The sequence below is a fragment of the Lathamus discolor genome, chromosome 8, assembly GCF_037157495.1.
Source record: "Lathamus discolor isolate bLatDis1 chromosome 8, bLatDis1.hap1, whole genome shotgun sequence".
Taxonomy (NCBI): domain Eukaryota; kingdom Metazoa; phylum Chordata; class Aves; order Psittaciformes; family Psittacidae; genus Lathamus; species Lathamus discolor.
In genome coordinates, this window is record NC_088891.1 from 13,377,739 (window position 1) to 13,391,751 (window position 14,013).

At 39.5% G+C, this 14,013-nt stretch overlaps 1 protein-coding gene across 1 annotated transcript in view; it reads right to left on the reverse strand.

Annotated features, from left to right (window-relative positions):
* Positions 1 to 14,013, reverse strand: part of MYO5A (myosin VA) — a 91,528-nt gene that overhangs the window by 7,061 nt on the left and 70,454 nt on the right. The window contains 9 exon segments of the mRNA XM_065688763.1: positions 758 to 908; positions 1,605 to 1,694; positions 2,890 to 3,044; positions 3,444 to 3,590; positions 6,327 to 6,420; positions 8,372 to 8,446; positions 9,971 to 10,169; positions 12,041 to 12,121; positions 12,672 to 12,772. Coding sequence (XP_065544835.1) covers positions 758 to 908; positions 1,605 to 1,694; positions 2,890 to 3,044; positions 3,444 to 3,590; positions 6,327 to 6,420; positions 8,372 to 8,446; positions 9,971 to 10,169; positions 12,041 to 12,121; positions 12,672 to 12,772 — 1,093 coding nt within the window.

The following is a 14,013-nucleotide window of genomic DNA, read 5'->3' on the forward strand; positions in this document are numbered from 1 at the left end:
TGGCAGATGGCAAATCAGTATTTACACAGGAAGAACAGGGCTTTCTGCCTGCCACACTTGACCATGATTTCCAGCAATTCTGTGTTCTGCAAAATCTAAACTCACAGGGTTTATATACAGATTCCAGCATCTGTGTTTGAAAGGGAAGTCTAACTCTAGCTTAGCAAAGTATTTCTTTCCTCCCATGGTCATATGAGTAGCAGAGTCAGCAAAACAAGAGCTGTTCCATTCTTCTGAATGCTGTGATTGGAAAGCATAATGAAAATGTGAGTGAGTACCGTCTGACAGGAAAAAAGTATTGTAATGCAAAAAAATCTCTTTGAATATGAGCTTCATCCCTGCTATTTCACTGCCAATTGCTGTCCATAGTAACAACCAACCATTACTCTCCATATTCATTTGAAATGAGTTCTCATGTAATTGAAGTCTAATTTTTCCATGGGATATTTCCCAACAGGCAGGACAACAAATATCAGACTGTCCTAACAGTTTATTCCTGTAAATGCATGATTTATGACAAGCATGCATAAGGTATATCCATTTATTCTGGCACTGCCAGAAGAACCAGCCACAGTTTAGTTTTTTCCTCTAATCCAGCCTGTCCAGTGTAGTCCTTGTCATCGCTACACAGAATACCACTAGAACCAGTAATGACACTACTGGTTAGGAAGAAATACAAGATACAGTATATTGCCACCATCACAACTTTCCATTTGGTACTACAGTGTGAAGTTTAAAGAATTCAACTTTGCCTTACCAATCATTGGTTGCAGAATGTTTTCCAACACTCGGACCAGTTGTTGGTAGATCTGAATAGCCAAGTCACTCAGTACTTGTCTGTATTCGGCTAGATCAAAATTAGTGAGGCAGTGTTCGTTTTGACGAGGTGTATTATGCTTCATAAATCCCTGAATTCATAAAATAACAGAAATTAATGATCTAATCGAATACAAAAATATTACATGAGCCCAGTATTTGTGTTTTTCCATGCAACTCACAAATAATACTTTAAAATAATAACCATAGCCCTAAAAACTTTAATTTGGAACTTCTTCTGATTGAGGCTAATGCTAGGATTTGCTTTTCAATTGTGATTTGTACAACATCTGCTTCTGTAACTTGAGACTTCAAGTATCTGACAGAGGAACAAACTGCCAACTTTCTGGCACTCAAGCATAGGCATTCTCACCTGGTCATTTAAGGCCAAAAGCCCAATTAAGTTTGAAAAATGAATTAGGCATAACACACCCTCCAAACCTAAACTGGTCTGCCACAGTACGGTTAAAGGGCTTAATGTGGCCTTTTTCATAGGAAGTGCAGAAAATAATTACTAAACAATGTAATGGTAGCAGCCAGATTCTTTTGCTTCATCTGAGTTGGCACTTTTGGGAGCACAGTGTCATCCAGCCTCTGGGCCCCCTGCCTGCAATAAATGGAAGCTGGTTCAAATCTTATTTTCCTGTGCTTCCTACTGATGTCATCACCATCATTCCAAAAAGTGAAGCCATTTTAAGAGACTTTGAGATATTACAGCAATTTGTTAGAAAGTGGTGCTCACAGTAGTATTGTAGAGCAACAGAAACCAGAGCAGGAGCGTTGCTTACCTCTTCGCCACTGTATTGCTTCAAACAGTGCAAAAATCGGCAGGTGTTAGATAGCCAGAAGGACACTGTTTCAAAGTCATCCCCTCTTTTCTGAAGATATAAACAAACACATTTTAACAAAGATTGGTAGGATGAATAATTTAATAAAATGTTAGCTAAACAATTAAACACTTAAAATCCATTCTTTTGTAGCTGTGATAGCTTGCAAAACTTTGTGTGTTTTAGTAACGTACTAGAAAAGCACTTTTTTTGCCGAAATACCGCTGAACATCCTCCCTGGTTTCTGCAGTATTTTTCAAGGACTTTCAGCATATGATTTCCACTACAGATACGAACTTTCTATGTTTTACAGACTGCCCTAACTGCCCTGTGCAGAAAATCACTGGGCAGTGTGAATGTATTCCCAAAACACCCATTCTGTGGCACAGTGACTCTAGTGAAGAGCCCAACAGGGAGGATGGAATAATGCCAGCAGGAGGAGCAGAGAACACTTCAGTTTTGATGAATGTTGCTTACATCATAACCATTTTGGCAGCCTGATAAGGAGAACAAACCAACCAACCAACCAACCCTCGTCGCCAGAGAACACAGGATCTGGTATATGCTGAGTAAATAAAAATTTCTAGAGCTCTGCAGTGCGCACTCCAGTAGCTTAGAGATGCCCAGAAATTTTCTATGAATATCTAAGCTCCTGCAGGACTGTTTACGAAATGTAGCTTGATTAAATGCTTGGCTTTTAGGCACATCTGTCTCATTTAAAGACTAAAAAACTCCATGATGCTTAAGACGTATTTATGTCTTAATAATGCCTTTAAGATACCCCTGACCTAAACTCTCCTAGCCAACTCACTGCAAAGACTTCAGGCAATAACATATTATTATCTGTAGGTGAAGCAAATGGAGAGATCTGTGTACCAAAACTACAAATTAAACATTTTAATTAAGTGTTCTGGAAAAGATTAACAAAGACTCATTCACTATGTGTACTCTTGACTACTACATCCAAAAGTTTATAAGCAGAGCTTCAGAGGAGGAAGGCTATTCAAATTAAAAAGAAGGAAATTCTTTTTCCACTAATTCAAAGCATCTGTTGTATTAAATGGAAAAAATGCTGTTGATGTAATTTGCTGCTTCTTAAGACCACTTTTTTGTGACTTCAGTGGGCAGAGGTTACTGATCAGAAATCCAGAGCCAATTGTTTGAAAGCCTTTTCCTCACTCCTCTAACATAAAATTGAAAGCAGATTTTAAATTAACATTTTTCTAAACCAAGCAGACTAACCAACCTTCAACACTTTTTTGATGCCATTGATGGTAGAAGTCAACAACGACCGCACTTTTTGGTCATCATTAAGGTAATCCGCATGGCGCACACACATGAACAAAATATACGCTGGTAGTCCTGGAATCAGGTTGACAGCTACCCCACGTGGTTTCAGCTCTTGGGAAAAACAAATACACATAGTCTTGTTAAGTGTAAAATCACTGGAAGATGTTCTATGAGGTAACTGCAAGCTCCCCTGTTAATGGTACACATATCTACACAGGGCCAGTGAAAACTAAGAGCCGCCACTTTCTTGCAAAGTATCAGAACAGAATAAAACAAAAGTCATAACTGCTGGCTAAAGCCCATGCAGGCACATTAGTATGTACAACACTCATCAGGAAGGATGATTAAATTACAATGGACATTTAGAATTTTAGATAAACTAAACACTGTCAAAACCAAAATAAGCTTTTCATTTCCTAATGAAAATTCTGTGCTCTTCCAATTCATTTTTCATTGTTCATTTTCAGGGGGTGTGGGAGCAGAGGAGGCAGCAGTGTGAAAGCTGCTTACCTAAAATAAGATTCTTGACAAGTTTTTGTTCATCCTCCTTCTTATATTCCAACATGCCTTGGAAGTCCTTTTCTTTCCGTGGAATGTTAACTGGACGAATAGGTTCATCAATGATTTGTCCAGGGGATATGTTCTCCATCTGGCCCACTGCAGAGGGAAAATGAAAGCAATTATAAAATACTTTCCAGTGCATACCAGAGAAAACAATGACATTTCTAAGGAAGAACTCCAGCACAGAGAAGTAAAAAAGTTTTCTTTGGTTCAGGATAACATTAAAAAACAAAACTTCCATTAAGCAAAAAGACAGACTGTTGACAAATGTATCTTGGGGGTGGCATTCCTCCTTTGAAGGAGAGTAGAAGTATGTGAACAGCATCCACTGATACAAACTGACCGCTGATTTCCTGGATTTTATCATAAAAAAACACAATGGCTGTTAATCACTTAATTCCAGATTAACACTGCAAGGGTCACTGCTAATTGTTCTACAAAATGCTGGTACTTTGCAAGCTTGATGTCTGTTGCCAGTTGGGTAGGTTTACCTCAACCAGTAGCCAAGCATGCACACTGGCTCCAGCAGGACAGAGAAGAGAATATTAAGAGCAGAAGTGAGAAATAATGTGTGTTGAAAGAAAGATGGTTTAATAAGCAAAGGAAAGGGGCAGGGGGAAGCAAAGCAAAGGCAATCACTCAAAACAACCCATAGGGGGATCGATACCCAGCCAGCTTCCAAACAACAGCTGCCTTATATGCAAAAAACCCCTCTTCTGGCTCTTGACATTAGGTGGTATGGATTATGGAATATTCCTCTAGCTAGTTTGGGTCAGCTGTCCTGACTGTGCCCATGGGCCTTCCTACCTCCCCGTTTACTGAGGGCACAGAGCAGGGAAAAAAGGCAACCATGACACTGTGCCAGCTCTGTTCAGCAATAGCCAAAATTATGTGTTACCCACACTGCTTTAGCCACAAATCCAAAACACAGCATCATACAAGCTGCTACAAAGAAAGTTAACTCCATCCCAGCCAGACCTACTACACCTTTCTACATTAATTAGGTAATATACACAGACAAAACTATGTTTTCAAAACCATTTTCCTCATCTTGTGTTGCGTATGAATGCTGCTGTGGTCTTGTCCACAGCAGTAACCAAAGAGTATTGAAAGACTTTTTAAAAACAAACGTAGGTTGAGTAACCTTTCAAAAGGATGTCTGAAATAACCACCTTGCTGTATAGAGTACCTCCCGCTATCACATTCACCACCTACACTCCACCTGATTAGGTTGCATGTTTATTTTTGCAAAGCAGAATTCAGCTTCATCCCATGAAAGCTACATCCTCTTCTCAAAACCCTCCTAGCTCTATGCAGTTATGAACTGTAACATCCTGTAAGTATGCTGAACGTGTGCACCTGTCAAATGGGATAGAAAATGCAGAAATCCAAACTGGAGGTTAAGGAGAGATCCCACTAACTGAAGGATAATATACTCCTATTAATTCAGCTTTAACCAGATATCATTGTTCTTTTCAAACACTGACAACTACACAGTCACTGATTTCTCTCTTAGTACTCTATAAGACAACTCATTAGGCAGCAAGCTTGTTTCTGGAAAAAGCAGTGTCCTGGTTTGAGCAGCAGCAGTCAGTTTTCTCCTTCTTAGGAGCTAGTACAGTGCTGTGTTTTGATCTTTTGGCCTGGGAACAGTGGTGATAACGCCGATGTTTTCGGTTGCTGCTCGAATGTTTGGTCTGGCCAAGGACTTTCTGAGCCTCATGCTCTGCCAGGGAGGAGGGGAGGCCGGGAGGAAGCAGAGACAGGACACCTGACCCAAACTAGCCAAAGAGGTATTCCATACCACAGCACGTCATGCCCAGGATGTAACTTGGAGTGACCCGGAAGGGTTGGGACTGGAGGGTTGGACGAGGTATCGGTCGGTGCTCGGCTGGGGGGAGTGGGGCGAGTTATTGGTCGGCTGGTGTTAAGGTGTTGTATTCTTTCCTCTTGTTATTTCCTTTATCATTATTATTATTGGTGGTAGCAGTAGTGATCTATGTTATACCTTAGTTACTAAACTGTTCTTATCTCAACCCGTGGGAGTTGCATTCTTTTTGATTCTCCTCTCCGTCCCTCCAGGAGCAGGGGGAGGGCAAGAAGGGGGGGGGAGTGAGTAAAAGAGGTTTGTGGTTGGGTTTAAACCACGACAAGCAGATAACCATAAAAAGCTTCTGAGAGGTTAGAACCAGAATTATTTAAAAACAAATTCATACTTCAACTTTATAACACTATTACTTGCTTTTAGCCATTAAAGTTACTTTACTTATGCAGAGACATAGAAAGCTCTCAGTCCCACCAGCCCTGAGATCCTAACGCAGCTCACACTAATGCTCATAAAAATAAAATCAGCTTAGTCCATATCTTAGCATCCTCATACTCAAGCTTGGCCAGCAGCTCCAAAAGGAAATCTCAAGCAGAAAAAGACAGTCTCAGCATTCCTGGCTCAAGTGATGCAGAAATTACCAAAGGAATACTGGGTAAATTATTTCTGCTTGGTTCATACTTAGTATTGCTTTTGTCTTGACAAAACCAGGTAGTGTCTTTGAGTACACAGACAGCCCAGGTAACATGCCTTTATGTTCAAACAGTTTCCGCCTCCAGAGAAACTTCAATCTCCTTTACTCATTGCTCAAAAATATGATAAATCTTCTAAAGGTTTGTAAAGGAACACATAATGGTCCGAGTATACCTCCTGTTTCTGGAATCAGTTAACAGAGACTATCACTACTGCAGACTTTGCTCCCTTACAGATTGCTACAATAGATGGATATGATGACAACAGGATCACAAAAAGTAAACCAAAATCTTTCTCACAAAATATAAAAGTACCTTCAAGTTCACCGATCTTCTTAGCAAATACTTTCAACTGTTTCTTTAACTTGCGAACAGTTTTGTCTTGCTTTTCAAGCTGCTCCATTAAATCCTATAAATTAGAATGAGAGTACGATTAAGATATGAGAGAAATCCCATAACGTGTGGCAGAGACAAAATCAGTGCTGTTAGAATTACAAGGCAGTGAGGGAAGCTGAACAGTGGTGCCATCCTCTGGCTGAGGTTTGCAAGCTGGTATGCTGCCTATAACACAAGCCAAATATCACAAATATTAAGTTATGTGCAGCAAGACAAAGGCAAAGCTCTTAGGCAGGTATATTCTGCAGACACTCAGAACTAGGTCAGCTCTGAGGCAGAAGGTGTTTTGCTGCAAAAGCATCTCCCTAATGCTTCCTCCCTGCTCTTCCAAATGCCTCATGGAAATAATTTTCTTCATTATTTAACAGCTAGCCCGTATTTCTGCATCATTTATTCATGCCTTCAGGACTGACTCATTATTCAGACCTATCCATTTTACAAGATGATAAGAGAGAGATCTGCAGAAGGACCATAACTTGCACTTGAATTTACCAAAAATCAAACATGCAGCATTTCTTGTGATGCTCTGCCATTTCCCTATTGCTTGCTGTCATCACATTTCCTTACACTGAAAATGGTGTCTTGCATCTTTTTGTTCTGCACCTGCACAAAACCTAGCACCCACAAGTCCTACTCTTGCAGTAAGCCTGTATTTTTCCTCCAAAGGAGCACTCCCCTATCTTTTAATAGTCTATCTTTTAATAATTCTGTGACCTGTGGTAGTACACTCATAAAATAATCATGTAACTAAAAAGGGGGAAGTAAATCTAAAGGGAGCAAAACCTCAAGCTCAAAAAAACCCTGAGAGCCATTCCAGGGTAAGGGTTGGAAAGCAGCTTAAAAGTGCTCTGTCATAAGCATGATTCTTCCTGGCACTGGTAAGGGACGATGAGCTCCTCGCGTCAAAAGCATCATCTGGGAAACAACACCTCCCCTAAAGTACTGAAAAATATCGTTGCAGCATGGGCAACAATTTAGAATCAGGTAGAAATTGTTCTTAATCATGTAGTAAAGAGTTTACAACCTAATATAATATACTTGAGCAACAAGATACTAGGCCTGTTGAAAGAACAGAATTGAAGCCACGCTTCACTTTAAAAGCAGTGTTCAATTTTGCAGCAGAAGTTCTGTTAATAACACAATATACATTTGTCAGATACAACAATTTCCCCTGAAATTAGTAAAAATTATGTCCAAGTCCAACAGACTGTTTCAAACACATCAGTGAAGGAATATGGCTTCTGAACAACAAGTATGTGAAGGGGAATGAAGTTCTTTCTGTGGTTCCTCTAAACAAATTGAACAGATTTCACATCTAAGATTTAGAATATCATAAATTGTATTCTTACAAGCTTGCATATGGTGCTGTCTCTAATATTTTATAGTGTTATCTTCAATATGATTATGGAAATACTCTTTCCAATTTTATCCTACATAATTTTGCATTTTTTGAAATATATTTAAAGGTTATGTACTTTGATTCTGATATTTATTCACTGCAGATGTCAGCACTGTAAAGAGATTCATGAACAAATTCAGGCTATGACTGGACTGCTGGCATTATTCACTTTGATAAGTTTCCATCTGACCAAGCCCTTATTTTGCTGAACTGAATTTAAATGCACCAAAGTTTTAAAGCAAGGAGTGGTTCTGAAAATCGACAATCTTTTGCATCATGTGCATCTGTTTCAGGGCAGCATTAAGTACTATTCAGAAAGAAGCTGCTTTGCTCATAGTGCAAGACTTATATTAGTAACAAAACTGTGCATCAAAAAGAGACACAGATTACAACAAAGGACACTAAGACTAACAAAAAAAGCAGTGAGGGAAGTAATTGGCATCGTGAAGCTCTCTGCAGGGGATTTCCTTTGAAAGGGAGAAAGGGAGGCAGCCTGCTTTTCAATTAGTGCTCCAGAAACAGCAAACGAGACAACAGAGAAACAGGGTTCACGTGATCTACATACAATCATCCGTTTGTAAAGTGAAATCCGGTACAACTGATACTTCTTGGGATCATCTGCATACAACTCCTCATAAAACTGCAAAAATAGGTACAGGATTGTTTTTTCCCCTCCCTTGAGACACTGATACTTCAGTAAGCACTATATAAATTAAATCAGAGTACAAGAAGATCCATAAGCTCTAATATTTAGGTAGTTGAGTCCTTTGTTGTGGTGTTCGCATCAGCCTCTCCCAGAGAGAAGCTGATGTAGATCACCTGTAGATGTTTTAAAAACCGGCAATTGTGAAGGCCTGGAGTATAACTTTTGCGAGAACCCAGCCAGGACATTTTCCTATGCTAATCAAGAAGGGATTGCAGTGACTACTGCCATTCCAGTATCTCATCTGGAAAGCCTGTAAATTATTTCCACTCTAGGGCTAGGAGTGCAGAAGCAGCATATACCTGACCTGAAGTGGACTTGCAATACTCAAACATCAGAAGTGAAATACAAAGGAATGAGTCTATATTTAACGAGTAAAATTACATTCACTGTATTTGAAAATAAAGAGGACTCCTCTGCAATGTAATTATGTGACTGTGTGTTGTCTTGGGAACGCAGAATGTGATGAGTAGGTCTCTGGAGGGAAAAAAGGCTAAAAATGATAACATATGACTAAGCAGCGGGAAGGAGCTGTCAAAGACAGAAACATTCACCATTTACCTTTGCCAGTGGGAGACAGCTGCTGCTGAAGGCAAACCTATACTTTCAATTAGTTTTTCAACATTTATTAAATGAATTATCTGATGCTTTCCTCAAAACCTTTGGTACTAAACCAAGTAACTTCTATAACATACACAAGCAGCAAAGACTACACTTTGGAATGCCTTAGAGGAAGTGTTGACACTCAGCTAAGATTTTTCTTCCTGAAGCAGCATGGTTCCTTTTACCAATAAACAGTGGTAAACCAATAACATTCATGGCGTAACATAATAATATAACATAATAACATGGGACTCTCTGGAAAGTTTCCCCATAAAAGAACTAGCCTGCACATGAAGAATATACTCCTTTGCAGGGAAAGGTAAGGAGCTCCACCCCACCTTTCCTCCTTACAAAAATGTGCACTAAACAAGGAATACCATTTATTATCTAAGTGACTTCTAACCAAGTTTCTTTTTCTGAAACTACTTTATCTTCAAAAGATACTGAATAGTTGGAGCTCGTAACACAGCAGATTATCTGTGTAGCTTCAGGAAGGGGGGAAGAAAAGTGGCATTGATAATGGAAGAACTGTGTCAGAGTGAAATAAACAAACTGACACATTTCAAAGGAAACACCACTACTTGGCAGTAATATTTTTTGACCTCCCTGGTATCAGCATTCTATTTAGCGATGATTGAACTCATCAGTTGAAAGCTGGGATCCATGAGCTTTCTCCATGCCACAAACTTCAAGCAAATTCCCTGAAACATTATTACTTCATCAGCAAGTCCATTACCTTACCTACAAAGAGCCCTTACACGATTTTTTGCAGGTTGCCATCTGATAACTGATAAGAACTTACAGGTACAGCAAGTCTGCAAGTCCCCTCTCCTGCTCTTGCAGCATCATTTCCCTTACCAAGTTCTCATTAGTCAGCCGGGTGATCTCATGCTGTAGACTGGCTTCAATGCGGGCCTCTGGAGGCAGCTGCAGATTCTGTGCAAGGAGCTGCTGCTGGCGATTGTTTTCCTCCTTCAGACTTTGGATCTCACCTCGCAGTGATTCCAGCTCGTTCTCGTGGCTCTTCTTCTGTGACTGAAGCTGAGACTCCAGCAGCCTAAAGAAGTTGAGCAACAGTTGTGTGAACACACTTAGAAAGTCACATCCCCAATTCTCAGAGGGAGTGTAAAGCTTTAGCTGCTGCTCAGGAACAATTAGCCAGGGCTTGCAAAGGAAAATGAAAAAGGCAGAGTACTCTTTAAACCCTTCAGTATGCCTTCTAATTAAATTAAGCTTGCATGATCAAAAAGTGGAGAGAAACTAATTGTGACACTGCTTTGCATTTCCCCTGTGATTGAACACATACTCTGTGTGATGCCACTGAGAACATGTGGCAATAAATGTCATGGTAAGTCACGGCAGATTGTCACTGCTTTTAAAGGGGCTTTAAAGAGGTTTTACCTCTCATCAGATCAAACTGTGTAAGATGAAGACGACACTGTTGGCTTAAGCTAGGACCCTGCAAAATTGAAGGAAAATCTTTCTAGAGTTAACTCTCTTCAGTCAGAAACCATGTAATTGCAAATGCACATAAATAATCTTTATATTTCACCCAACACTTTGCAGAGGGTTGTCATTAGTGCACAAAGGTTAACAACAGAACCAAACCCAGGACTGGGATCTGGGAGCTCTATTTTACCCTCACCACTGACTCGCTTTTTCCCCTTGGGCACCTCATGTCTCAAATTCTTCTCATGTGAAATGGGGATAACACGTACCAGCCTCCTTCCGAGCAGTGCTGGGGCGATCTACTCTGCTTGCAAGGCACTGTCCAAGTGCTCTGACTCATTTCATACATACACACAGGAAATGACATTACTAGTGACTACTAGTGTTCAATTAGACAACCTTTCAGGGTTTAAATATGCATAAGGCAGGCACATTTATTAGTAACCAGACTGATCAAGCACGCAAGAGCAAATAGTCATTTACCTGCATTGCTCTGCCGTTTAATATAAAGGTTCTTGTCTCTACAGTGCTAGGACAAGAAATGAGAGGCCCAGAGCAAACACTCACACCCTGCTCTGCAGAAAACTTGCTCTGAGTTAGATCTTCACAGGCTGATGAAACAATGTTAGGTGTAGAATTTGTTAGCACAAGGAAAAGAAAGACTTTCATTAGTAGCATTCATTACCAAATACCTCCTTCTGTAGTTTCTACTACCAAATGTGTATACTGAAGATGATCAGCACTGCTGATCCATTGAATAGGTTGCTAGAAACCATTTCTGAAGTCTGGGACACACATACGGATGGATACGGGCTGTGCACACAGAGCCAGAACTGCATCTCGTATCAAGGCAAATCTCACCCATTGCATGGCCAGCATTCAGTCTGCAGAGACTGCAGTGAGTGCACAGAGGCTTGAACAGCCCCACAATGAACTTGTTGATTGGTTATTTTGTGTCTTACATTTTGAATCTGGCATGGAGAAGAACGTTCAGTTTCCTGAACTTGAGTCGTAACAAGGAGAGTAAGACCCGTAACTATTTGAAAGTCAAGAGCAGGCTGATGCCACTCAAACAATAGTTTTACGATTACTAAAATGACTGTACTTCTTTAGCCTGAAAAACTGTATGGGACATGAATTTTGATACCTGACACAAAGGCAGACAAATAATACAAACTACAAATCTTTTCCCATTATGGAGCTTCTGGTATCTTACTATTTTTGTGCAAGTATCCTTACGAATTATGTAATAGTTGCTGCACCATCTTAACTTTCTAAATTACAAAACTTGGCAAGTAGAAAGTTTTGGGGACTAAGTTTGAGGAAACACTTTAATTTGCATGATTTCTGGTGGGTGTTTTTCTAACTGTTAAAGCAATAGAAATACTGTAGCAGAAGCAAACCCATAGCAAGGGGCACAGTTAGCTAGAAAAGAAGATGCAAATGAAGAAAAAAAACCATTCTGAGAAGTCTGGTAACCTGTTGGCTTGTTTTAACCCTTCATAAACCAGCCAAAGTTCTCCGTCCTCATTCAGCATATGATAGTCCTGGGGAGATTGCCTTTCAAGAAAAGCGTTTAGAAAAAAATACAAGAGAGATGTGATGGTGACGAGATGACATGGTAAGGACATTACACACTACATTAAAGTTACTATAAAAAAGAAACAAAAAATGCTCTAGAACAACTTAACAAATTACTTCTCTTGTTTGTATGTATTTCTTCTTTATGACGAAGTTCAGTTGTCAGTGTTAGCCCAACTGGTTACTATGCTGTCACAATAAACGTATTACAACAGGCTATTGTGACCATTACTGGACAAAAGGTAACAAACCAGCACGAAGAATGGCACCCAGCTTGAGCAATATAGCAATTAAGGACTAAGAAGACATAAATCCAGGAAGCTTGATTTTGCAGTTCCCCATTGTTTCCTAATCCTTTCAAATATTGCATACAGCAATTTTACTAATCAAATAAAATTATAACTCCAACTATAAATGTTCTCTAAGTATGTTGACTTATATGGATGGAACTTCGTGAGTATGACACGTCATACACACAGTGTCAGTGCAGACCCCAACTGATCATAGATTAAAGAAAGAGAATCTGTACCTGTTTGTTTCCTTCAGTCCAATATATGCCTGTGCTATTTCTCCTTTGTCTTTCATCTTTTGTACATCCTCCAAGAGGATTGTAGCATCTGTCATGGTATTCTAGAAAAAGAATGATGATTTCCAGGGTAAATTTAACAACGTAATTGTTCTCTGAATCCATGTTTTCACCACCTTACCCATATGGAACACCGATCCTTGAGTGGCCACATTAAAATTATAGCGTGGGTACCTGAGCAGGAGGTTAGTCCATAATTTCTATGTCCCTCTGGTGTATCTCTTAAAAGGAATGTATGCAACATAGTCAGCTATCAGTCTAATAAGCAGGTACATGTGTTAACCTCTTCTCATTTGTTCACTGTGTAAAATAAATTTCATGAAATGATGAATGTGCATTTTATTTCACATTATCAGGAACGTGAAATTGAAGAAACATAATGTAGCAAGCTTAATTCTATTCATATTTCTTAAATACAGCATTACATGTAGTCTTTCAAATCTCATAAATACGGTCTATTCCTCACTTCGTGTATTTTAAATACCCTGGCAAAGCAGGAAATAGTTTACAAAGGCTGGAGATTTCTTAAGTCAAATGCCATCATAATACCAGTCTGTTTCAGTTCTGAATGCTGTCTATGGCACTTCTGCTTTTTCTTCAGTAAGCTTGAAGTACTAAACAGATGTTTACAGGCACCTTGGCCAGTGGGATCTGAGTCACTACTGTGGAATAATTACAGTGCAACCACAGGACTCTGATGAACATAAGAGGTGGAATTCTGAATTTTCTTTTTGACTTTCAAATTCTGTTTTCCTGAGTAAAATTGTGCAGAGTATTCCCAGTCAGAACTTTGTAGACATAAATTTTGGAGCCTAGGTCTCTATGCCTAGTACAATTCATGTTATCTAATATGAAAAACCAATCAAATATACGAGCCCCTCGAAGAATTATTCCCAACATCCTTATAAGATCCTTGTGATTTTTCTCCTATTCCTTTATTACACAGTAAAACTGCTCTATCCCCCCTGCCACTCTATCAAGCTTTAGCAGTCTGAACACATTTATCATTTTTGTGCTGATAGAAAAAATGCTGACTACTCTTGTACCTTCAAGAATACCCCACCTGCTGTAGTTCTAGTATTTGAATTAAGAGCCTTCATTTAGAGGCAGTTCAGTTCCTCATACTCCTAAATATGTATTCAACTATGTTTTCTAATAAAATATTCTGCAATTCCTCTCTACAGATCACAGTGTGAGTCCTCAGTGTTTGTGACATGCCAGGGATAGCAAACATTATAAAATAAGGTAGTTCTGCATACCATAGACTTTTTTTGGGTGAAATTTG